This window comes from Oncorhynchus keta, chromosome 1 (assembly GCF_023373465.1).
Source record: "Oncorhynchus keta strain PuntledgeMale-10-30-2019 chromosome 1, Oket_V2, whole genome shotgun sequence".
Taxonomy (NCBI): Eukaryota; Metazoa; Chordata; class Actinopteri; order Salmoniformes; family Salmonidae; genus Oncorhynchus; species Oncorhynchus keta.
In genome coordinates, this window is record NC_068421.1 from 55,655,361 (window position 1) to 55,681,421 (window position 26,061).

The 26,061-nt window shown below is 42.2% G+C and overlaps 1 protein-coding gene across 9 annotated transcripts; it reads left to right on the top strand.

The window, feature by feature from the left end:
* Positions 1-117: 117 nt before the first annotated feature.
* On the top strand, positions 118-24,232 carry LOC118388394 (amyloid-beta A4 precursor protein-binding family A member 3-like). 9 transcript variants are annotated; one of them, XM_052528372.1, is made up of 12 exons: positions 132-244; positions 312-390; positions 16,302-17,305; positions 17,442-17,472; positions 17,557-17,702; positions 18,295-18,381; positions 19,936-20,124; positions 20,670-20,849; positions 21,389-21,601; positions 22,065-22,184; positions 22,586-22,726; positions 22,899-24,232. In XM_052528372.1, exons 3-12 carry the CDS (start codon positions 16,532-16,534, stop codon positions 22,968-22,970), a joined length of 1,953 nt encoding a protein of 650 aa, XP_052384332.1. In that variant the 5' UTR covers positions 132-244; positions 312-390; positions 16,302-16,531; the 3' UTR covers positions 22,971-24,232. The 9 variants fall into 9 exon arrangements, 8 of the variants coding, with proteins under 8 accessions (XP_035633345.1, XP_052384332.1, XP_052384333.1 ...); XM_052528373.1 differs by having other exon boundaries at positions 16,353-17,305; XM_035777478.2 differs by lacking the exons at positions 132-244; positions 312-390 and adding exons at positions 15,109-15,552; positions 15,801-15,824.
* Positions 24,233-26,061: the final 1,829 nt, after the last annotated feature.

Genomic DNA, 26,061 nt, shown 5'->3' on the forward strand with positions numbered 1-26,061 from the left:
CAGGGTATAATGACAATCACTGCGGGGTGACTCGTTTATATAGTGTCAAAGGACACACACAGGTGTCTGTAATCATGGCCGGGTGTGGCCTGATATCATTGGTTAATTCTCATATATTAAAATGGCATACAAAAAAACATAAATGGATAGCATACGATCATAGATACAATTTTAAACCTACAAACATTTACAATAGCAAAATCACAATAATGACTTAAGATCAAAGTCTACGTTGAGACCGAAGGTAAGCAAGGGTCTTTCAATTAAAGATACGGGTAGCCTCTCGTTTGAACAATAAATCCCTGTCCTAGGGAGGGTGACATGTTCGATGCCAATACAACGTAGGGACGAAATCGAGTGGTTAGATTCCAAAAGGTGGACAGCAACTGGGTAAGTCGAGTTTTTGCACTGGTGCTTCGATGCCCTGAGATTCGTACTTTTAATTCGCGCTTTGTTTTTACCCACATCATTTTTTACCACAAGGACATGTTAAGACAAATAACTGCCTTAGTGGAGCACGTGATAACACCTTTGATTGGGATCTGTTTCCCTGTTTGGGGGTGTTTGAAGGATCTACATTTATAACTGCCATTACATTAAGCACAGCCATTACACTTGTAGTTGTCATCCAGTAAGGGCGCAAATAGACGTTGTGCAGGGATATATTGAGAGTTTAACAATTGATCTCTGAGATTTCTGCCCCGCGAGAATACGACCAAGGGAGGGTCTGAAAACACATTACCGATACTGTCATCGGATTTTAGAGAATGTGCCAATGTTTGAACGATTCCCTTAATTTGTTCAGAGCACTTTGAATAGCGGATAGTTAGAACGCAAGAATGTTTCTTTTTGCGAGACTGACCTTGAAAAGGCCATGTCTTGTTTTGTGTCTAATTTTCTCAATGGCAGTATTAATCTGACCAATTTTGTATCTCCTCTCCTTGAATTTTCTTTGCGACTCAGTCATATTTCTGTCTAAATCTGAATTATTTTGATTCGACAGAATTGGCTGTAGGGCAAACTGTTTTTCAAAGGAAGTGGGTGACAACTATCAGCCCTCAACAAACTTACGATCAGTAGGTTTCCTGTAAAGATCAGTGTAGAGAACATTATCCTCACACAAGATCTGAAGATCAAGGAAACTGATTTGACGTGTGTCAGATTGCATAGTAAATCTCAGATGCTCAGAACAGGAGTTAAGAAAAGCATGGAACACCTGGAGCTGTTTTGCATCACCTCTCCATAGAACAAAAATATAATCAATATATCGTTTCCACATAATACTGTTAGGCAAGTAAATATTTTTTGAGAGGATTGAAAATGGACTGTTTCTCCATGTAACCCACATACAAATTAGCTTAGTTAGGAGCTATGTGGGATCCCATAGCAGTACCCTTCGTCTGAATAAAGAAATCACTTAGAAACATGAAGTAGTTGTGTTTGAGTACTATTTCAGCCAATGTTATAATGCATGCACTTGAAGCTAGTTCATTAGGGTCACGTTGCAGAAGAAAATGTTCCATAGCTTCAATACCGCCCTCATGTGGAATATTTGTGTATTACGGTTCAACATCAAAGTAACTAACAAAGTATTATATATATATATGCCATTTAGCAGACGCTTTTATCCAAAGCGACTTACAGTCATGTGTGCATACATTCTACGTATGGGTGGTCCCGGGAATCGAACCCACTACCCTGGCGTTACAAGCGCCATGCTCTACCAACTGAGCTACAGAAGGACCACATCAGGGAGGGGATCAAGAGATTCAATAATAGAGATCATACTGCTGGTGTCCTTTACAAAGGAGGGGAGCTGTTCTGTGAGTGGTCTAATAAAGTCAACAAAAGTCGATAGAGGGGCCGTTACTGCATCAATGCCCGCTACAATAGGGCACCCTGGAGGTTTTGTAACATTCTTGTGTAATTTCGGCAAGTATAGAAAGTGGCAATTTTAGGGTGTTGAATAGCCAAAAAGTCATGTTATTTTTTGGTTATCTGACCAGAACTTAAATATCCATCTAGGACAGTAAAGATTGTGTTCTGAAATTGGGCAGTAGGGTCACTTCTGAGTTTCTTGTAAAAGGTGTTGTCAAGCAGTTGTCTATGACACCCATTTATATGAACTGTCCTATCGATGAGTACAACCGACCCACTCTTATCAGCAGGACGAATAAGGACTGACGTATCGGATTGTAAATCAAGCAGAGCTTGTTTTTCATCCTGAGGTAAATTATGGGAAGATATGTACTCCTGTTTGTTCGTAAGGAGATGAACAACATATTTTTCAACCAGTCCGCAATATGTCTCAATAGACTGATTGCGATTGGATGGAGGTACAAAATAACTCCTACTTCTAAAAGGAGTCGGAGTATGTGTAGGTGAGCAACCTACACGTTCAGTAGAAATATCACGATTAGGGGAGCTAAAGTATTCCCTTAAACGGATGTTTCTAAAAAACAATTTAAAAAATAAATCATGTCTACCTTAACATTGAAATCATTGCACTGAGTTGTAGGCACAAAAGATAACCCTTTATTAAGCACGGAGACATGGGCAGGGCTCAAACTCTTGCTTGATAAATTAAAGACACTCAGTCCCGTGGGTTCTGCCTCTGGTGGTCGTTTCTTCTTACCCCGTCGGGTGCGGCATCTCGTCGGTGTGCGTGCCCACGACCACCTCCGCCCTTCCGTCGGCCCAGTCTCTCGTTGGATAAAAAAACTGGCACTGGAAGCGGATGATGCGCTGGTTGTAGAGTGTTTTTCACCCATGACTGCGTGGCCATGCACAACTCCGACTCAATCATCAAGTTTGCAGACGACACCAGAGTGGTAGGCTTGATTGCCAACAATGATGAGACAGCCTACAGGGAGGTGGTGAGGGCCCTTGGAGTGTGGTGTCAGGAAAATAACCTCTCACTCGATGTCAGCAAAACAAAAGAGATGATCGTGGACTACAGGAAACAGCAAAGGGAGCACCCCCCCATCCACATGGACGGGACAGCAGTGGAGAAGGTGAAAAGTTTTAAGTTCCTCGGTGTACATATCACCGATAAACTGAAAAGGTCCACGCACACAGACAGTGTGGTGAAGAAGGCACAACAGTGACTCTTCATCCTCAGGAGGCTGAACAAATGTGGCTTGTCACCGAAAACCCTCATTAACTTTTACAGGTGCACAATCGAGAGCATCCTGTCGAGCTGTATCATCGCCTGGTACAGTAACTGCACCACCCACAACCGCAAGGGCTCTCCAGAGGGTGGTGCGGTCTGCACAACGCATCACTGGTGGCAAACTACCTGCCCTCCAGGACACCTAAAACACCTGATGTCACAGGAAGGCAAAAAAGATCAAGGACAATAACCACCCGAGTCACTGCTTGTTCACCCCGCTTCCATCCAGAAGGTAAGGTCAGTACAGGTGCATCAAAGCTTGGACAGAGAGATTGAAAAACAGCTTCTATCTCAAGGCCTTCAGATTGTTAAACAGCCATCACTAGCACAGAGAGGCGGCTGCCTACCTACAGACTTGATATCATTGGCCACTTTAATAAATGGAACACTAGTCACTTTAATAATGCCACTTTAAGAATATTTTCATCTCGCATTACTTATCTCATATGTATATACTGTATCCTACACTGTATCCTACACTATCTATTGCATCTTAGCCGCTCTGTCACTGTTCATCCATATCTTTTAGATTGATATATTCTTATCCCATTCCTTTACTAGATTGTGTGTATTAGGTTTTGCTGTGGAATTGTTAGATATTACCTGTTAGATACTGCTGCACTGTCGGATCTAGAAGCATAAGCATTTTGTTACACTCGCAACATCTGCTAACCATGTGTATGGGGACCAATAAAATTGTATTTTACTCAATTAACCATACAATTGGTTTGCAATAAAGCATTTTATACTCATTTATAAGCACTCGTGGAAATTACCAAGTGAAATATTTTCCTTAGCTTGACTACTACCCCTTTTCACAAAGTAAATATTTGAATTTGTGTTCTATTACTGCTGCCTGGCTGAAAATCACTGCAGCACCTCCTGTTCAAATACAATAATAGTCCAGGCTTTGCGGGATCCTTGGGATGTCAGGACACGCATATTGCAATATCAAAATTAACTCTGAAACTACTATATTAATTTGGGGACAGGTCGAAACACATTAAACATCCATGGCCATTTAGCTAGCTAGCTTTCTGTTGCTAGCTAACTGTTGCCAGCTAATTTGTCCTGGGATATAAACATTGGGTCATTATCTTACCTGAAATGCACAAGGTCATTTTTCTCTGGATCTTTGTAGAATTCTGACCCTTTTTGGGTCACACAAAATCGTGTGTTCTCTACTTGACAATTAATCCACAGATAAAAGAGGAAACCTAGTTAGTTTCTAGTAATCTCTTCAGCCTTCTTCTTCTTTTTCTGTGGACTTCATATGGCGGTTGGCAACCAACTTTGAGGTGCATTACCACCACCAACTTGACTGAAGTGTGGACCTCAGGTCACCTTTCAATCCCTCACGTGGGTATATACTGCTAAAAACTAATGGGAGAGGTAAGACTTGCAATGCGTCACGAACAAAAATAGAACCAAGTTAAATTTTAGAACCAAGTTCTGTTTTAGTGCCTGGTATAGCAGACGCACGTTGACGCATGCGAGCTGTTTGGATGAAATTATACTTTTTTGTTGAGTTTTTTTGCCTGTTTTTCATGTTATTTTGGCATTATGTGTCATATTAGTTTGAAAACAATGTTTAAGAAATTTGAGTTAATAAAGCTGCATACAAACAACTTTTTTGCTTTCTTGAGTAAGGCAGCTCCAAAATACAGGTGTTTCAGCCTACCTCAGTGCTTTCTGTGGCGGTGGGGCAGCCAGCGGAAAATACAGAGCGTAGGTGGTTGATAATGTTCTGTAGTTGCGCCGTGATTGGCTCAGTGTTCTGTCACTCATGGGGACTCTATGTCACCGCAAAATCTACAGGGAGAGTAAGAAAGTTCAAGGCCCTTGGGTGCTGCCATAGATTTACATTAAAAGTGCCCATCCAAGAAGGCTCAAGACCATTGGCCACAGATAAAATGGAGTCAAATCACGTTATATCTACCATAGCTTTGATTGGGCTGATCATGTCAACATCATACTTTCAAATTCTTAGCTAGCATGGTACAAAAGCAGTCATCATCCTGAATCAAGTCGACAATCTACTGGCAAATCCTTTTCAGTCCTTGTCATATGAAGAGAAATGACAGATAAAACGTATCAATGTTCATCTGCCATTGGACATAAACATTACACAACAAGTTGGACATCTCTAATTCAACAATGACTGTTTTGGAAAGAATCAGTGGCTAACTGCAAGTGTTGCAAAGCAATCACTAGCCTGCTATTCGGTGGAGAGAGTGTGTGGTCCAAGTCTGGGTTTAAGGATCTCTTTTCCAAGTTTTAAAAGGATAAACATTCAAATGCAAAACCATGGGTCAGAAAAGGTTGAATACATTGGCCATGCTGTCAATCCAGCATGACTTCTGCCTCATTCAAAACAACTGGAAACTCATAAATGAGGAAATCTCAGACTTCAGGGAGTTCAAGACAACTGGCAATTCGGGAAAAAACTAGCTCCAACTGGGAAAATACGTTTTGAACTGTCATCCAACTCTGAATTCCAAATCTGGAACTGGGGCCTCTTTCTAGAGCTCCGACCTGAAGATCACCGACGTCATGATTCGACCTTGTTCCAGTTGTCTTGAAAGCACTATAAATCCTGTGAATGCTAGACTTTGATGACAAAGTTTCATGACAAAATTTTCCAATGAGAAGGACCGCCGCTCCACCTTCCTGTTCAAATAAGCTCAGCACAACAAGGTGAGTCCAAAAAATGTATTGTACGCTGGAGATATGTATACTGTAGCTAATTAAATAATACTAAGTGTATGTTGTGTAGTAAGCTGTTAGTAGCCCATGTGCCTGACCTTTAATAATTTGGTCCTTTTCCCACTCATAACTTAGCCTACTGTTCTAACTTAGTGGTGCACATGTAACCTATAGCCTGTTTGAGAGAAATGTCATCATTGAATATTGTAAGAGCTTTCGTTGTCTGCTTATATGGCCCCTTAGGGTACAGGCAGAATACTGTAAGAATGCCCATGTTCTGAATACTGTCCTGCACATTTCAAAAGTGAACGATGGTGCCGACAGACATGGCATCTCTGCTTCTAGCTCCTAAGCAACTTGGCACTATTTAGTTTTTTTGTGTGTTATTTCTTACAAGCATTTTACTACACCCGCAATAACATCTGCTAAATATGTGTATGTGACCAATACATTTGATTTGACTTGAAGTGCTGAACAAATAGTTATATTGACTGAGTCAGCTTTAGCTCGCTCATTAATGTCTTAATAGAAATGACGGATTGCCTCTTATCTGCTCATCGTTCCCTTATGCCATAGTTTGTACATCTCAATTGTCACTAGAAACCACTTTGTTTCAACAAGTAAGCCATATCAGCTATGTTTTTTTTTGAAGGCAGTAAATGAGACCGAATGAACAGTTTTGCTGCCATACAAGGCTCCGCTGACAGCCAGGTGTAACTAAGGATTCACTCAATAGGCCCTAACAGTTTGCGGGCACCGTTTGTCACCATTATAGTGCAATTCATGTGTTGTGTAGTGGCTCTGCTGGCATGCATCAACAACAACAAAAAGTTACATTTACCCAACCAAGATTTACATGCTTCGCCACGGGAAATTATTGAATAACATGTATGTGTAAATGTACGTTGGGATTTAGGGTAGGGACGTCCCAAGGATCTTGGATTGAACTAACTGTAAAACATTTGCTCTGTTGCACAAATTGTTAAAGAAATCTGTATGGGGCCCTACATCCATCCTGCCCTGCCTTTCTAAAGTCTTTGAAGGCCAAGTTAATAAACAGATCACTGACCATTTGAATCCCACCGTACCTTCTCTGCTGTGCAATCCGGTTTCCAAGCTGGTCACGGGGGCACCTCAGCCACGCTCCATGTACTAAATAATATCATAACCGCCATCGATAAAAGACAGTACTGTGCAGACGTCTTCATCGACCTGGCCAAGGCTTTCGACTGTCAATCACGTATTCTTATCGGCAGACTCAATAGCCTTGGTTTCTCAAATGACTGCCTCGCCTGGTTCACCAACTACTTCGCAGACAGAGTTCCGTGTGTAATATTGGAGGGCCTGTTGTCCGGACCTCTGGCAGTCTCTATGGGGGTACAACAGGGTTCAATTCTTGGGCCGACTCTTTTTCTCTGCATACATCAACGAGTTGCGGGTGATTTGATCCACCTCTACGCAGACAACACCATTCTGTATACCTCTGGCCCTTCTTTGGACACTGTGTTAAAACCTCCAAACGAGCTTCAATGCCATACAACACTCATTCTTGCCTCCAAGTCAAAACCATTCACTGCCCACAACCTAGACTATGTGGACAACTACAAATAGGTGTCTGGCTAGACTGCAAACTCTCCTTCCAGACTCATATCAAACATCTCCAATCTAAAATCAAATCTAGAGTCGGCTTTCTATTTCGCAACAAAGCCTCCTTCACTCACGCCGCCAAACTTACCCTAGTAAAACTGACTATCCTACCGATTTCGGCGATGTCATCTACAAAATAGCTTCCAATAGACTACATCCAATTTGCTGAGTAGAGTATCACAGTGCCATCCGTTTTGTTACCAAAGCCCCTTATACCACCCAACACTGCGACCTGTATGCTCTAGTCGGCTGGCCCTCGCTAAATATTTCGCCAGACCCACTGGCTCAGGTCATCTATAAGTCTTTGCTAGGTAAAGCTCTGCCTTATCTCAGCTCACTGGTCATGATAACAACACCCACCCCAGCACGCGCTCCAGCAGGTATATCTCACTGGTCATCCCCAAAGCCATCACCTCCTTTGGCCGCCTTTCCATCCAGTTCTCTGCTGCCAGTGACCGGAACGAATTGCAAAAATCGCTGAAGCTGGAGACTTACATTTCCCTCACTAACTTTAAACATCAACTATCTGAGCAGCTAACTGATCGCTGCAGCTGTACATAGTCCATCTGTAAATAGCCCACCCAATCTACCTACAGTACATCATCCCCATATTGTTTTTTATTTGATTTGCTGCTCTTTTGCATACCAGTATCACTAGTTACACACAATCATCTGCTCATCTATCACTCCAGTGTTAATCTGCTAAATTGTAATTACTTTGCTACTATGGCCTATTTATTGCCTTACCTCCTCATGCCATTTGCACACACTGTATATAGACTTTATTTTTTTTCTATTGTGTTATTGACTGTACGCTTGCTTATTCCATGTGTAACTCTATGTTGTTGTTTCTGTCACACTGCTTTGCTTTATCTTGGCCAGGTCGCAGTTGTAAATGAGAACTTGTTCTCAACTAGCTTACCTGGTTAAATAAAGGCGCAAAAAAATACTGTATTTCACTCAACGTTGTGACTCGTGTAAACCTTCATCCTGAAAAGATTACATCTGTCACGTGCATTTACAGATCGTTACTTTGACGCTTTCAACACGGGCGGGATCAATTTGATTAACATTTGAAGTGAACAAAGCTGTGTGCTCCTGAATTTCAGACCACGACTGCTGTGTTTAGAGGTACATAATGCAAGAGTCCTTGCAGTCGCTTGTGAATGTACTCTCGTCGTACAGAGGAAGAGAAAGTGTTCACTCCCAAGTTGTTCACCCCAACACACTCCTCCCATATCAGCACAATGGACAATGAGAGCAGGTAAATAGAGAGAGATAATGGAAGACTTGAAGGTCCTCTGACTTGTGGCCTGAAGAGCTGGACATTCAGTTTGGAGAAAATGCAGTGAGACACCTGTGCAAGGTGTTCAGAGTAGATGGGATGGAGAGAGTTAGGGGATTCCGATAGTTCAAGGATTCCAAAGCTACAAAAACGCACGTCTCCTTGTCACGACTGAAGGCGGTAGAAACCATTGCCATATCCACCAGTAAATGTGAGTGTAAATTCAGCAGCATGAATGACATCCTGACAGGCAAGCGTAATGCGCTCGCAGTCAGCCACCTATCCAATCTGCTTTTCCTCAAACGCAGCAGTCCACCAATGCAGCAGTTCAGCCCATCGCCATATAGTTGAAGGCGTTGTTAAGTAAAGGAAGGAGACACGCCAACACAACTGACTGCCCTGCCGCTGCCAAAGAAGACACATACAGTTGAAGTCAGTTTACATACACCTTAGCCAAATACATTTAAACTCAGTTTTTCACAATTCCTGACATTTAATCCTAGTAAAGAATTCCCTGTCTTAGGTCAGTTAGGACCACCACTTTATTTTAAGAATGTGAAATGTCTGAATAATAGTAGAGACAATTATTTATTTAAGCTTTTATTTCTTTTTTCACATTCCCAGTGGGTCAGAAGTTTACATACACTCAATTAGTATTAGGTAGCATTGCCTTTAAATTGTTTTTACTTGGGTCAAACCTTTCAGGTAGCCTTCCACAAGCTTCCCACAATAATTTGGTTGAATTTTGGCCCATTCCTCCTTACAGAGCTGGTGTAACTGAATCAGGTTTGTAGGCCTCCTTGCTCACACACGCTTTTTCAGTTCTGCCCACAAATTGTCTATAGGATTGAGATCAGGGCTTTGTGATGGCCACTCCAATAGCTTGACTTTGTTGTCTTTAAGCCATTTTGCCACAACTTTGGAAGTATGCTTGGAGTCATTGTCCATTTGGAAGACCCATTTGCTTCAATATATCCACATAATTGTCCTTCCTCATGAAGCCATCTATTTTGTGAAGTGCACCTGTCCCTCCTGCAGCAAAGCACCCCCACAACATGATGCTGCCACCCCCATGCTTCACGGTTGGGATGGTGTTATTCGGCTTGCAAGCCTCCCCTTTTTCCTCCAAACATAATGATGGTCATTATGGCCAAACAGTTCTATTTTTGTTTCATCAGACCAGAGGACATTTCTCCAAAAAGTAGGATCTTTGTCCCTATGTGCAGTTGCAAACCATAGTCTGGCTTTTTTATGGCGGTTTTGGAGCAGTGGCTTCTTCCTTGCTGAGCGGCCTTTCAGGTTATATTGATATAGGACTCGTTTTTACTGTGGATATAGATACTTTTGTACCTGTTTCCTCCAGCATCTTCACAAGGTTCTTTGCTGTTGTTCTGGGATTGATTTGCACTTTTCGCAGCAAAGTACGTTCATCTCTAGGAGACAGAACATGTCTCCTTCCTGAGCGGTATGACGGCTGCGTGGTCCCATGATGTTTATACTTGCATACTATTGTTTGTACAGATGAACGTGGTACCTTCAGGGGTTTGGAAATTGCTCCCAAGGATGAACCAGAATTGTGGAGGTGTACAATTTTTTTTTTTTTCTGAGGTCTTGGCTGATTTTCTTTTGATTTTCCATGATGTCAAGCATAGACACTGATTTTGAAGGTAGGCCTTGAAATACATCCACAGGTACAACTGCAATTGACTCAAATGATGTCAATTAGCCTATCAGAAGCATCTAAAGCCATGACTTCATTATCTGGAATTTTCCAAGTTGTTTAAAGGCACAGTGAAATTAGTGTAATGTAAACTTCTGACCTACTGGAATTGTGATAAAGTGAATTGTTAGTGAAATAATCTGTCTGTAAACAATTGTAAACAAACTGAACATAGCACAAGACAATGTGGAGTTTTTTTTGATATGGTGAATAAGGCAAAATAGTGTGATAATAGTTCGTTTTTTATCTAAAAGATTTGAAAATGATCTGCTAATAGGCCTACGTTTTAATCAATCGTTTGTTTGTCGTCAGGATTCGAGAGAAGCGGAGGACAGCCTCCTTTACTCACCGGTCCTCGCAGACGTTTCAGCACCATGGCCACCTCCTCCAAAGACCCTGGACAGCGACTTGTTTAACGTTATCAATGTTATGTCAGTACTGGCACGCAGGATTCTTCCGTTAACTAGGCATAATCTGTTTATAAAGGTTGTAGACACTCCTGTACAGTGGTTCTGATATGCTCATGTTTGTAGGCCTACGAAAATGGATGGTTAACATTGTGTCACGTCTGCCACTAGTACATCACGAATGCATTGTCATTCACATTGCAAAGCATAACATACCCATATCGTGTCAGTGTCAACATTGGAAAAACACTAGTTTACTGTACATTACAGTGAACTTTGAGCTAACATAATTCAAGTTTAACACAGTCAAAATGGATGGTGAACATTTTCTCACATCTGCCAGTATCAGATCACTAATCCATAGTCATTAACATTGCAAAGCATGACATGCGTGGGCCAGCTAAAATATATAAAAAGATACTATTTTACTGTATATAACAACTTTGAGCCAACATAATCCAATTTTAACACAGTAAAAATGGATAGTAAACATTTTCTAGTTTACAAAGATGAGTAAGATAACGTTGAATAAAATATAGCATGGTAATTAACAACCCTCCTAAGCAGTGATGGAAAAGAGCCAGTGGGACCTGAAGCACATCCGTCTTCCAATGCATCTAACAGGGCTGGATGATACAATAGTATGTGGACACCCCTTCAAATGAGGGGATTTGGCTATTTCAGCCACACCAGTTGCTGACAGGTGTATAAATCCAGCACACAGCCACGCAATCTCCATAGACAAACATTGGCAGTAGAATTACCTTACTGAAGAGCTTAGTGACTTTCAACGGGGCACAGTCATAGGATGCCACCTTTCCAACAAGTCAGGTCGTCAAATGTATGTCCTGCTAGAGCTGTCCCGGTCAACTGTAAGGGCTGTTATTGTGAAGTGGAAACGTCTAGGAGCAGCAACAACTCAGCCGCAAAGGTGTGGGCCTCACAAGCGCACAGAGCAGAACCGCCAAGTAATGAAGCGCGTAACATGTAAAAAATCATCTGTCCTCGGTTGCAACACTCATTATCAAACTCGAAACTGATTCTGGAAGCAATGTCAGCACAAGAACTGTTATGAAATGAGTTTCCATGGCCGAGCAGCCGCACACAAGCCTAAGAGCACCATGTACAATGCTGAGTGTCGGCTGGAGTGCTGTAAAGCTCGCCCCCATGGACTCTGGAGCAGTGGAAACGTGCTTCACAAATTTGGCAGTCCGACAGATGGATTAAGGTTTTGTGGATGCCAGGAAAACGCTACCTGCCCCAAAGCATAGTGCCAACTGTAAAGTTTGGTGGAGGAGGAATAATGGTCTGGGGTTGTTTTTCATTGTTCGGGCTAGGCCCTTTAGTTCCAGTGAAGTGAAATCTTAACACTACATCATACAATGACATTCTAGACAATTCTGTGCTTCCAACTTTGTGGCAACAGTTTGGGGAAGGCTCTTTCCTGTTTCAACATGAAAATGCCCCATGCACAAAGTGAGGTCCATACAGAGATCGGTGTGGAACAACTTGACTGGCCTGCACAGAGCCCTGTCCTCAACCCCATCAAATCCTTCCCAGAAGAGCGGAGACTGTTATAGCAGCAAAGAGGGGACCAAGTCCATATTAATGCCGATGATTTTGGAATGAGATGTTCGAGGAGCAGGTGTCCACATACTTTTGGTCATGTAGTGTACCAGGAAACACACACTGCTCTTCTGAGAGAACACAAGGACTCAACAAGACACGTAGAGTATGTATTGTATTTTCCATATAGATTATGTACACTTTATGTAAACCACACTGTGATGTATTTCTAAATTAAGTAATTTATTTTGTTAATTTTAAGATTAATTTGTTTTTTGTTCTTTCTAAACAATAACAGACCTATTTTTAGTTGACTTAGCTGTGTTTCAAGTTTTTATATTGTAATTACCATGCCAGGCTATTTTGGTTGATTTGTGTTACCTTTAGGGCTGCAATTCCGTTAATGGGATCGATATGACAACAGCCAGTGAAAGTGCAGGGCGCCAAATTCAAAACAACAGAAATCTCATAATAAAAATTCCTCAAGCATACAAGTATCTTATACCATTTTAAAGGTAATCTTGTTTTTAATCCCACCAAAGTGTCCGATTTTCAAATAAGCTTTACAGCGAAAGCACCACAAACGATTGTTAGGTCAGAGCCAAGCCACAGAAAACACAGCCATTTTTCCAGCCAAAGAGAGGAGTCACAAAAAGCACAAATAGAGATAAAATGAATCACTAACCTTTGATGATCTTCCTCAGATGACACTCATAGGACTTCATGTTACACAATACATGTATGTTTTGTTCGGTAAAGTTCATATTTATATAATAAATCTCAGTATACATTGGGTGCGTTATGTTCAGTAGTTACAAAAACATCCGGTGAATTTGCAGAGAGCCACATCAATTTACAGAAATACTCATCATAAATGTTGATGAAAATACAAGTGTTATACATGGAATTAAAGATATACTTCTCCTTAATGCAACCGCTGTGTCAGATTTCAAAAAGCATTACCGAAAAAGCAAATCATGCTATAATCTGAGAACAGCGCTCAGAAAACAAATACATATATCCGCCATGTTGGAGTCAACAGAAGTCAGAAATAACATTATAAATATTCACTTACCTTTGATCTTCATCAGAATGCACTCCCAGGAATCCCAGGTCCACAATAAATGTTTCATTTGTTCAGTAATGTCCATCATTTATGTCCAAATAGCTACTTTTGTTAGCGCATTTGATAAACAAATCAAAACTCACGAAGCGCGTTCACTAGTTGCAGACAAAATGTCAAAATGTTCCGTTACAGACCGTAGAAACTTGTCAAATGATGTATGGAATCGATCTTTAGGATGTTTCTAACATAAAGCTTCAATAAATATTCCAACCGGAGAATTCCTTTGTCTTCAGAAAAGCAAAGGAACGGGAGATATCCCTCATGTGAAATGCGCGTGACCAGTGTGTGACTGCTGCCAAACCTCTGACTCAATCCACTCTCATTCGGCCCCACTTCACAGTAGAAGCCTCAAACAAGTTTCTAAAGACAGTTGACATATAGTGGAAGCCTTAGGAAGTGCAAGATGACCAATATCCCACTGTAACTTCAATAGGGACTGAGTTGAAAATCGACCAACCTCAGATTTCCCACCAGGAGTTGGATTTCTTTTCTCAGGTTTTTGCCTGCCATATGAGTTCTGTTATACTCACAGACATCATTCAAACTGTTTTAGAAACGTCAGAGTGTTCTCTATACCATACTAATAATAATATGCATATATTAGCAACTGGGACTGAGGAGCAGGCAGTTTACTCTGGGCACCTCTGGCACCTTTTCATCCAAGCTATTCAATACTGCCCCGTGCAGCCATAAGAAGTAAGAAAAAACACGTTTTTGAAATGTGTTTTTATGGCACACATAGGGACCAACGATACCAGTAAAACAACATGCAAAGGCAACAGGGTATCTGAACTTTGTTGTCGATCAAATGCATCCCTTCATGGTATATTCTTGCTGGAACCATTAATTATGAATCCTACCCTAGCCTTGTGGCATAAAGTAATATCCAGTGGAACAAACCCATCGGAAGATAGATACATTGCTGCAATAAAGGGACGCACCTGATTGGCATTGACGTTCAGATTATGTGGCATTCAAACGTTTATCTACCAGTATCAATGGGCATTATGTCTGAAACTAAAACACCCTACAACATCAAACTGCCACGCAATAAGTATCCCAGCTTTCACCAGGTCAGTCTATTTCATGGAATTGGAGGTCTACCAGATAAAGGTGCCACTCATTTATTCCTTTTTTTTTTACTCCAGCCACACAGGGTGCAATTGGAGAAATAGAAACAGCACCAACAAAATGTTTTATCTTACTTAAAAGTTCACTGTAATATAGAATAACCAATTATATTATCCCATGTTTTAAGTTGGCATCGTATGGTTTGAAATGGTCATCACATGGATGAATTCTCTACTAAAAAAAAAACATATCAAGCTTACTTCGATCTTGATGTGAAGGTGTGTGTGTGCTTTGACAATTTAACATTTCATAAACAGCACTACCCTTAGGCTACTGCAGCCTCTGCAGCCTCATTTTACCCGCGATATCAAAGTAATTTTTAGTAAGTCACGAAAATGAAATACAATGTTTGGTATAATTTGGAATATGGAAGATTTAATAGGTGTGCTTCAAACTGTTTGCTTTGAATGATTTGTAGCTATCGTCTCTGTCGCTGCATGACAGTGCATCCTACACTGTTCCCCCTACCAGAAAACACGCGGTACCGTAAAGTGGTGTTTATTCGCGCAACAAAATTCAGGCGGAAACTGAAGAGCGGATTAGTTGAGTAGACCGCGTTTTGCGAGTGTCGGCTTGACAGCAGTGAAACGACATCGTTTTATGTATCATAAACACGATATGAGCGTCCAGCAAATGTACTTATCAAAATGCTGTTACATTTGTAGCTATTACCATTAGCTGACTTGTATTGCCGACTTCTCTGTTTTGGTGCTGAGTTCCCAAACAAGTCAACTTCATCTGTGACAGTTAAATTCAAGCAGTTGTCAGTCATCGGATCCAGAATTTAACCGGGTGAGCATCTGGATCATGTCAGATTTATGTTGGTAATGCCAATATTGTCCTCAATGTCTCGTAATTGGCAAACCAGCAGGGAGATAGTTTATTTAGTGACGCTTCTTGACTGTAAATTAGCCGAAGGTAGCTAAATTAGATAGCTAGCAAATTAGCTTGGGTGATCCAAACTGCAATGACAATCCAGCTACTGTAATTTCTCTAGTAGCACTGCCAGCATATAATGTGTTTTCTCTAATTATTTTCAGAAGATTGGAGTCTTGTATTTTTTTGTGAGTAGCTCACCATGATCATAATCACTTATGCAATGTTTATATTGGTTATAGCTCTTTTACTGGTCATTTTGTTACAGATGGATCAAATGTTATTAATAGCCTAATACAAATAAACCATACCATATTGTCATAGGCTGAATGCACAAAGTGTACTTTCTATATTGGTGACATGCATGCCAATGACATGTACTTTGAGCCTGAGGCAATAGCACTGCTATCTTGATGGACATAGGTCAATGAAGAGACTACAAAAAGAGTGGTTGCTCTTATTATTCCCCTGCACAAGAAGTGGTGAATGCAAAAACGGTCTACTTTCACAGTGAAAAAATACCAACTTCTGACAGTTACCCCTATAAATTGCAGAAACACCCTACTAGGCATTGAAAGGGGCTTGTATGTATGTGGAGTCTCCATCATTTCAACCTGGTGATGTGCTGCCTATGATCCGTGCTCTTATCCACAAAATGGAGGCAGGTAATTGCCCTGCTGGAAACGAGGAGAAACAAACCGTTTCCTCACCTTCAGCTCAACAGGAGAACACTGCTTGTGATGGACCTGCTGTAGATGAGCCAGACAGCCAAAGCCAGTTCTCTAGAGCTGCTTCTTACCCTGAATCAGAAGACCTGGACTCCTTTAACCTAATAGAGCCTCCTCCTCTAGACTGGAGGTCAGACGACTCTAGTGAAGCAGGTTCAGTGGAAGAGATGGACGACCCTAGCTTCCCTCCCTCCTTGGTCCCTGTGGACAGTTTAGAGGACAGATTAAGTGAGTCCCTACCTCCCTTGTACACTAGTGACACTGCAGCTTCTTCTCTGGTAGTTAGCCAGGAGGAGCTAATCGACTATGCTCCTGAGGATAACACCCCAACCAAACAGGTTCTGGATCCTAGCAAAGAGGGAGGAGAGGTGGGGGATGCGATGGAGGAGAAGGTTGAGATCAGGAGAACAGGTGACAAAGACCACACGCGGATCCACCACCTGCTAAACCGACTCCAGGTCATTGGAGAAAGCCCTCTCCACAGGGACTCAACCTCTGACCCTACACCACCACCATCAGAATTCTCTGAGCCCTCTGAATTTGAGCCTCCAGGCCCATCTCTGTTGATGGACATCAGCCCATTGCTACCAGACCCAGAGCAGAACCCGAAACAGGCCTCGGAGATGCTTTTCTCAGAGAGTAACCAGAGAGACCTATTAGGGCTGTCGGAGTGTACAGAGATGGGGGCTTCCCAGCCCAGTTCCTCTGACATCAAGGTTCCTCCTTACATGGCCCGGAGAGGGGAGATGGACGCGGTGGTGTCGGTCTCCTACAACCAGGAGGATGGCGAAAGGTTCTGGGAACACTTTGGGAACGGCTGGCGGCTGCGCCACAGGGATGACTCCGTGGAGTCTTTCCCGGAGGACGAGGTCCCAGAGCCTGTATGGATGAAATTAGGGGAGGAGGTTCCGGAGGTAGACTCTGCAGAGAACAGTCAGCGGGTAAGTTTGACATGCTAAAATATGATTATCAATGATGAATGGTGGTGTCATTAGTGTATATTACTTTGCTGATGATTGGTTCAAATGAGCTGTGTCTTTCACTTTGTTCAGTAATCACAAACCTCTTCATTTACAGGGCGCAGAGGACCGCCCAGCCTATAAAGACGGTAATCTCAATTTAGGCTGTATGTGAAACTTCTATGCTTCTCTCATTGGACTCTTAAATAATAATAGTAATGCATTTCTGTCAGTGCCTGGCCCCTGTGATCCAAATGACCTCCTGGATGGGGTCGTATTTGGGGCCAAGTACCTGGGCTCCACCCAGCTCATGTCTGACAAGAACCCCTCCACCAACGCTCGAATGAAACAGGCCCAGGAGGCTGTGGACAGGATCAAAGTGAGTTTTCATTTTACATTGTAGTCATTTAGCAGACGCTGTTATCCAGAGCGACGTACAGTAAGTGCATTAATCTTAAGGTGGCTAGGTAAGAAAAATCACATATCACAGTGGTTTGAGGACTACTGGGGTAAGAGTACGCTGTGACAGAACTGTTTGCGGGTTATATTTCTTGCTATGGGGTGTTGCTACGATCATAGTAAATAAACATTTTCCTCAATAAAGCGAAGTCAATGATAGTATGAAAAGATAAATGCAAGTGTTAGTGCAGGAAAGGCAAGTGCAATGGTAAGGTGTTTGTTCTTCTTTGGGGGGGACTGTGGGATTATTTAAGATTCTGTTTGAAGAGGTAGGTTTTCAGCCGTTACGGAAGATGGACTGGAATTGTGTACTGACATTAGGGGGAAGCTTGTTCCTTCCTTAGGATGCCAGGACAGAGAAGAGCTTCGACTGGGATGAGTGTGAAACTGGCCTCATAAGGATGGGAGGGCCAATAGACCAGATGTGGCAGAATGGCTCAGACCATTCTGCCAAGAATGGGTGATCTGCTTTAAAAAGTATCATCAAAAGGTTTGCTCTTGTCTTACTCCAGGCCCCAGAGGGAGAGTCTCAGCCTATGACCGAGGTGGATCTCTTCATCTCCACTCAGCGCATCAAAGTCCTCAGCGCAGGCACACAGGTAGGCAACTGCTGCCACTGACACAATCAGCCGAGCATGACGTGGTTTGAATGGATGACAAAGTAGTTGAAGGTCATTCCTTGAATAGCAGTGTCTCTAATTTGGGTCAAACTTGTCCTGTACAGTTGAATAGTAAAGAGAATCAAAGTGGGTCAGTTTGTCAGCTTGCTCCCTTCTGCATGGCTGACTGCGTCTAGATATATAGTGGGTGCTGTTAGGCTGTGTTCAAAGGCAGCCCAATTCTAGTCATTTTTATCTACTAATTGGTATTTTGACCAATTACATCAGATATTTTCATATCAGAACTTTTTCAGATTTTCAGAGCTGATCTAATTGGACAAAATACCAATTAGTGAAAGAAATATCAGAATTGGGCTGCCTGTGTAAATGCAGCCTTAGACTAACCTAGCCCTCTTTGTTGTTAGACCTAGTGAGAATGGGTCCATCATGGATTTTTTTCCACATTCTTTTACCAAAAATCATTGCCTCGGTAACATTAACGTGTTAGTTAACTTACATGAAAGTGTAGCTAAAAGTACCTTCTGATGACCAGGTGGCGAATCGCATCTCTGCATGTCTGGCAGACATATCAGTGTGGATGACTGATCACCACCTCAAGATGAACCTCGGCAAGACGGAGCTGCTCTTCCTCCCGGGGAAGGACTGCCCGTTCCATGATCTCGCCATCACGGTTGACAACTCTATTGTGTCCTCCTCCCAGAGCGCTAAGAACCTTGGCGTGATCCTGGACAACACCCTGTCGTTCTCAACTAACATCAAGGCGGTGGCCCGTTCCTGTAGGTTCATGCTCTACAACATCCGCAGAGTACGACCCTGCCTCACACAGGAAGCGGCGCAGGTCCTAATCCAGGCACTTGTCATCTCCCGTCTGGATTACTGCAACTCGCTGTTGGCTGGGCTCCCTGCCTGTGCCATTAAACCCCTACAACTCATCCAGAACGCCGCAGCCCGTCTGGTGTTCAACCTTCCCAAGTTCTCTCACGTCACCCCGCTCCTCCGCTCTCTCCACTGGCTTCCAGTTGAAGCTCGCATCCGCTACAAGACCATGGTGCTTGCCTACGGAGCTGTGAGGGGAACGGCACCTCAGTACCTCCAGGCTCTGATCAGGCCCTACACCCAAACAAGGGCACTGCGTTCATCCACCTCTGGCCTGCTCGCCTCCCTACCACTGAGGAAGTACAGTTCCCGCTCAGCCCAGTCAAAACTGTTCGCTGCTCTGGCTCCCCAATGGTGGAACACACTCCCTCACGACGCCAGGACAGCGGAGTCAATCACCACCTTCCGGAGACACCTGAAACCCCACCTCTTTAAGGAATACCTAGGATAGGATAAAGTAACCCCCCCCCCCCTTAAAAGATTTAGATGCACTATTGTAAAGTGGCTGTTCCACTGGGTGTCATAAGGTGAATGCACCAATTTGTAAGTCGCTCTGGATAAGAGCGTCTGCTAAATGACTTAAATGTAAATGAAAGTGTTAGTGAACAGTTCGTACATGTTTCCTCCACACATTCATCCCTTCTGTTCCACCTACAGGAGGCCATGATGGACCATCCTCTCCAGATGATCTCCTACATCGCAGACATCGGCAGCATCGTGGTCCTGATGGCCCGCAGGAAGCCGGCCGGGGGGCGTAAGGGCCAGGAGGGGAACCCTGCTGGGGTCAACTCCCCCGGGCCACAGAAAAAGTGCTGCATGATCTGCCATGTGTTCAACTCTGACGAGGTGAGTCATTCAATCAGAAACCATACAGCATTATGTCCAATTGGTTTTCTGTGGGGATTTTTTTGTTGTTGAAAATAATCAGATTATGTTTAGAAGAAGGGGAAAGGTTAGAAGAAGGGGGAAAAAATAAATATATATATATATATATATATGTTTTATTCCCAGTGCCAGTCTTTTTCTACAGTACTTGAGCCATCAATACTTGCCATGCAACTAGGTAGCGGAGCTTTGTTGAACACAAAAACAAACAGCCTGGCACCCAGGTTACTTTTCCATGCCAGGAGTTGTTAAACAAGAGGAAATTAGCAGTTCATTAATGTTATGGTTAGAGTTTGGGATAGATTATGGTTGGGTTTAATATTAGGATTGAGGTAATCTTGATGGTTAGCCACAGCCTATTTTGACAACTAGAAATGCTCTGTAAGATTGTGAGGAGGAACAGGATTGCCATATTGTTACATGACAAGGATTATCGTACTCTTACCTGCCAGGCTGGGACACGTTTGAACATGCCCACTGACTCACTGTGTCTCTCCTGCATGCAGGCCCAGGTGATCGCTCAGGCGATTGGCCAGGCCTTCGGTGTGGCCTACCAGCAGTTCCTCCATGCCAACGGCATCAAGGCCAGTGAGCTGAGGCCCAGCGAGTACAGTGACTACCTGGGGACACAGGAGCACTATAACGGAGACCTGGTACACTTCTCGGATTCAGATAACATCAGAGAGGTACAGAAACCCGTCAGTATTTCAGCACCATGTTGTTATTACCAGACAGCGTTTCCATTTGAGTGTCGGCCTATAAACACAGTATTCCTCCTACCTTTAGCCTAGATAAGCATTTGTTTTTACTCTTGATCTAATTGACTCATGTTCGCGTATCGATTTAACCATGAACCAGGAGCCTATGAAATCTGTTTTATGTTAACATTTGGTTGTGCATGGAGTTAAATGTTGGCCTTCATAAACTAAATAGATATTTGCTGGTTGTATACTATGCAACAAGCACTTCCTATCTCGCTCAAGACAGTATTGAAACAGATCCATACATTTCATGATGTGTCTTAAGTGGAATGTACATCAACGTTGTGTTCAGTTGGGGAAAAACAATTTTGAAATGGAGTGAGTTAATACCTGAACTTCTCCAATAAGAACATTGTTTTTTTTGTTTTCAATTGCAAAAAGTTTTGCTACAGCGTTTCCCTACTGAACACCACCCATGAAATCCCCCCTTTCTCTTAAACCATATCCCTACTGTCTGTGTCCAGGTGTCCATCTCCAAGGCTCCCAGGGAGATAGTAGGGGTGGCTGTGGTGGAGTCGGGCTGGGGCTCCATCTTGCCCACGGTGATGGTGGCCAACCTGCTCCACGGTGGTCCTGCAGAACGGTGCGGGGCCCTCAGCATAGGAGACCGCATCATGTCAGTCAATGGCACTAGCCTGGTGGGCCTCCCCATAACCACCTGCCAGAGTATAATACGGGTAAGAGGGGGACTGTGTCTGTGCCTGTTTCATTCTTTCCTGTGAGCCGTCTTGGCTGTGTCTATTGTATAGTTCCTAGAATGTACACTAGATGGTGCTGTATTGCTGAAGTCATAGAGACGGATGCGTGTGATATGTGGAGAGGAAGAAGTGGTTTGTTTGCTTTCCAGGTATTATTTCGGCATGATGTTGGACCTGACGGCAGGTTGTTGCATTTTGTCACCTAATGTTGTTTTGTTAAATGTATTCCATGCACATGCACAGACACACACACAATACTCCTCTCATTCTGTGAATGTCTTTCATTATCTAAGAAGCACAGAATGCATAGGGATAGTGAACAGTTAGTGAACAGGTACTTTAAGGTGACAGAGACATTTATCTTTGCAGACATTTACTATACGTTGGCAGACATCTTTCTAGTATTTGTATTATGTATTTTCCAGTTTTGTTTTTGTGAAAGGATTTAAAAAACCAAGCAGAGGTGAAGCTCAGTATCGTTCACTGCCCTCCCGTCACCATGGCAATTATCAAGCGACCGGACCCAAAATTTCAGTTGGGCTTCAGTGTAGAGGACGGGATTGTAAGTGACGGTTGCTTTATTATTTTACTCTACAAACTTGTATGAATACAACTGCCAGACAGAATCCCCAAACAGGATCCAACATTCATGTTTCATTTATGTTTTTATTATTATTATTTTGCTAAGGCCCAGTCCAATCAATAGTGAGTAGTATTAATTTGAGGTTCTTTTCATTTATCACCGTGAACATGGTCTGGAATAAAGATAAAAGTGAATCTTAAATTAATGTGGTCTGTAACAGCATTTTAGACTGAATAGTAGATGTGCGGCATCCATTTTAGGAACTCTATAGTAGTCAAGCTAAAATTGTCAATTGTCCACTTTCACTCACCTCAAAACTCTCTCACTTATCTTTTAATCTGTATTTTCTATCTTTCTCATCCTACTGTTGCCTTGAGCAGATCTGCAGTTTGATGCGTGGAGGGATCGCAGAGAGAGGGGGCATCCGGGTTGGACACCGCATCATTGAAATCAATGGGCAGAGTGTGGTAGCCACTCCTCACGAGAAGATCATCCACATTTTGACTGACGCAGTCGGGGAGGTGAGAGAGGAATTCAACACCAATCCTGATCAGAAGCACGAGATTTCACACTGACTTTCATTTCATAAATCTAACTTTCTCTGTATTGATAGAACATTACTCAATATGTAAATGAATTGGTCAAAGAAATATTAGCATTGTCATTCATGGCTGTGTTCGTCTTTCTGAACAGATTCACTTGAAGACCATGCCAGCCTCTACGTATCGCCTTCTAACGGGACAAGAAACTCCAGTATTTCTCTGAAAGAACGGTGGAGAGAATGCTGCCTGTGCTCTCAGAAGCAAACAAGGAAGAATACCATTTGGAAGCTATACACATGTACACACGAAGCCTCAAATTGGACTATGCAATTGGACTGTATCACCTGGCTATTGATACACCACTGAAAAAAAAAATGTTGCCTTTATTTAACTAGGCATGTCAGTTAAGAACAAATTCTTATTTTCAATGTCGGCCTAGGAACAGTGGGTTAACTGCCTGTTCAGGGGCAGAACGACAGATTTGTACCTTGTCAGCTCGGGGATATGAACTTGCAACCTTTCGGTTACTAGTCCAACGCTCTAACCACTAGGCTACCCCTGCATAATGGGGTTATCCACCTGAACAGAATATTTTATGATGTATGTTAGAATATCAGGATGATACAGCAAATTTTTTCAAAGATAGAATTGTTAATACTTCTCTGTTTATATTTATGAAATGTTAAAGCAGATAACCTCACTTTTCCTATTGACAATCTCAGTTATCTTACTACCATACTAATTATCTTTCTGAACAGGAAAAGCATGAGTACCTGCAATTAATTACTTCTACCGCCATTCTTTAGTTGCCGATGTGCCTCAGCTCAGTGGAACTTGAATTCATGGAGAGGAGCCTAATTTAAGAAAGCTGGTCCGTATGTCTCGTCATTACGTGCTTCCCACCTCTAGACAATGTCATTGAGTAACATTGACTACTACATCAGTATTACATTGTTATTATGTGTCTCCGAACAGTGTCCTATTAATATGCTGAAAGATTTTACGTTGTGCATGCCATTCCCCATTGTTCCCATTTCAGTGCCTGGAAGAATTCAGAACTTAGTTCTGTATTTTCAGAATCAAAGGTAACGGCCTTTAGTGTTAGAGATATACACTGAGTGTACAAAACCTTAAGGACACCTGCTCTTTCCATGACATAGGCTGACCAGATGAGTCCAGGTGAAAGCTATGATCCCTTATTGATGTCACTTGTTAAATCCATTTCAAATCAGTGTAGAAAGATGAAGGGGAGGAAACAGGTTAAATAAGGATTTTAAGCCTTGAGACTATTGAGACATGGATTGCGTACGTGTGCCATTCAGAGGGTGAATGGGCAAGACAAAAGATTTAAGGGGCTTTTGAACAGGGAAACGCTCAACAGCTTTTCCATGGGTATCAAGAATGGTCCACCATGAAAGGACGCCCTGCCAATTTGACACCTTGTAAAGTCCATGCCTGACAAATAAAGGCTCATAATATTTTTTACATTTAGTGTATATTTTTAATGACTGCAGTTGTGTACATAATTTTTGTGATGGGGATATGGCCCGGACACATTAGCCACCACAGGTGAGTACCAGGGTCATGTATTAAGGGCACACAATAGCGAATGTTTCGAAACGTTGTGCAACGGAATAAAATTGTCTTGATAATTATTTAATCACTCCAATATTGAAATCAGTTGTATACTGCAGTGCCACTAATTATTTTGCGAACACAATTCCTGTTGAATGTTGTGTGCGTGCAATATGTCATGCAGAATGTTTTCTATTTTTTAAAGGAAGGCGTCTACAAAAAAAAACGAAGAAATGTGTAGGTACTCGTTATATATTTTAGCCAATCAACATCGTCCAGTGGGCAGATGTTTTAATCTCCAATTACAACACTTGAAATGGAGAGTTTAAATGAACGAGTTACTGAAATTACACATTTGGGACAGCTTCACTGATCAATATTGTCATTGATTCAAAAGGTGAGCATATTACTTTTTAGTCCAGCATGCCGCTCGGCTACATTAGCTAATTTAATCAGTAATACTGCGTAGGCTGTTTTTCTAATCTCACACACGTTAGCATCACTTTGGGACTGTAGGTGCATGTTCAAATGTTTAATTGTATCGCTATGATAACATGTATTCTAATGTATCATATTAAGTATTTGTTTTCGTAGTTTTATTGTATAACCATTTTAAATTGAGCTCCATAGTTGTATGGCTTGTGTAACAATTTTGCTGACTGGTTGGAACACTGGTATTATGATTTTTTTTAAACGTAATCTAGTTCCAGTTCGATTAATGAATACCTTAATTTTATTAATAATTAATGAAAGTGTTAGGTTTGCGTTTCTTGAGTGATACAGTGCCTTGCGAAAATATTCGCCCCCCTTGAACTTTGCGACCTTTTGCCACATTTCAGGCTTCAAACATAAAGATATAAAACTGTATTTTTTTTGTGAAGAATCAACAACAAGTGGGACACAATCATGAAGTGGAACGACATTTATTGGATATTTCAAACTTTAACAAATCAAAAACTGAAAAATTGGGCGTGCAAAATTATTCAGCCCCCTTAAATTAATACTTTGTAGCGCCACCTTTTGCTGCGATTACAGCTGTAAGTCGCTTGGGGTATGTCTCTCAATTTTGCACATCGAGAGACTGAATTGTTTTCCCCATTCCTCCTTGCAAAACAGCTCGAGCTCAGTGAGGTTGGATGGAGAGCATTTGTGAACAGCAGTTTTCAGTTCTTTCCACGGATTCTCGATTGGATTCAGGTCTGGACTTTGACTTGGCCATTCTAACACCTGGATATGTTTATTTTTGAACCATTCCATTGTAGATTTTGCTTTATGTTTTGGATCATTGTCTTGTTGGAAGACAAATCTCCGTCCCAGTCTCAGGTCTTTTGCAGACTCCATCAGGTTTTCTTCCAGAATGGTCATGTATTTGGCTCCATCCATCTTCCCATCAATTTTAACCATCTTCCCTGTCCCTGATGAAGAAAAGCAGGCCCAAACCATGATGCTGCCACCACCACGTTTGACAGTGGGAATGATGTGTTCAGGGTGATGAGCTGTGTTGCTTTTACGCCAAACATAACGTTTTGCATTGTTGCCAAAAAGTTCAATGTTGGTTTCATCTGACCAGAGCACCTTCTTCCACATGTTTGGTGTGTCTCCCAGGTGGCTTGTGGCAAACTTTAAACAACACTTTTTATGCATATCTTTAAGAAATGGCTTTCTTCTTGCCACTCTTCCATAAAGGCCAGATTTGTGCAATATATGACTGATTGTTGTCCTATGGACAGAGTCTCCCA

Bases quoted from the DNA above. Each gene is read 5' to 3' on its own strand.
- LOC118388394 (XM_052528363.1), top strand. From the start codon at position 16,223: ATGTATGTGGAGTCTCCATCATTTCAACCTGGTGATGTGCTGCCTATG. The intron at 17,473-17,556 runs GTAATCTCAATT...CATTTCTGTCAG, and splicing joins CCGCCCAGCCTATAAAGACG to TGCCTGGCCCCTGTGATCCA. The intron at 20,125-20,669 runs GTGAGTCATTCA...TCCTGCATGCAG, and splicing joins ATGTGTTCAACTCTGACGAG to GCCCAGGTGATCGCTCAGGC.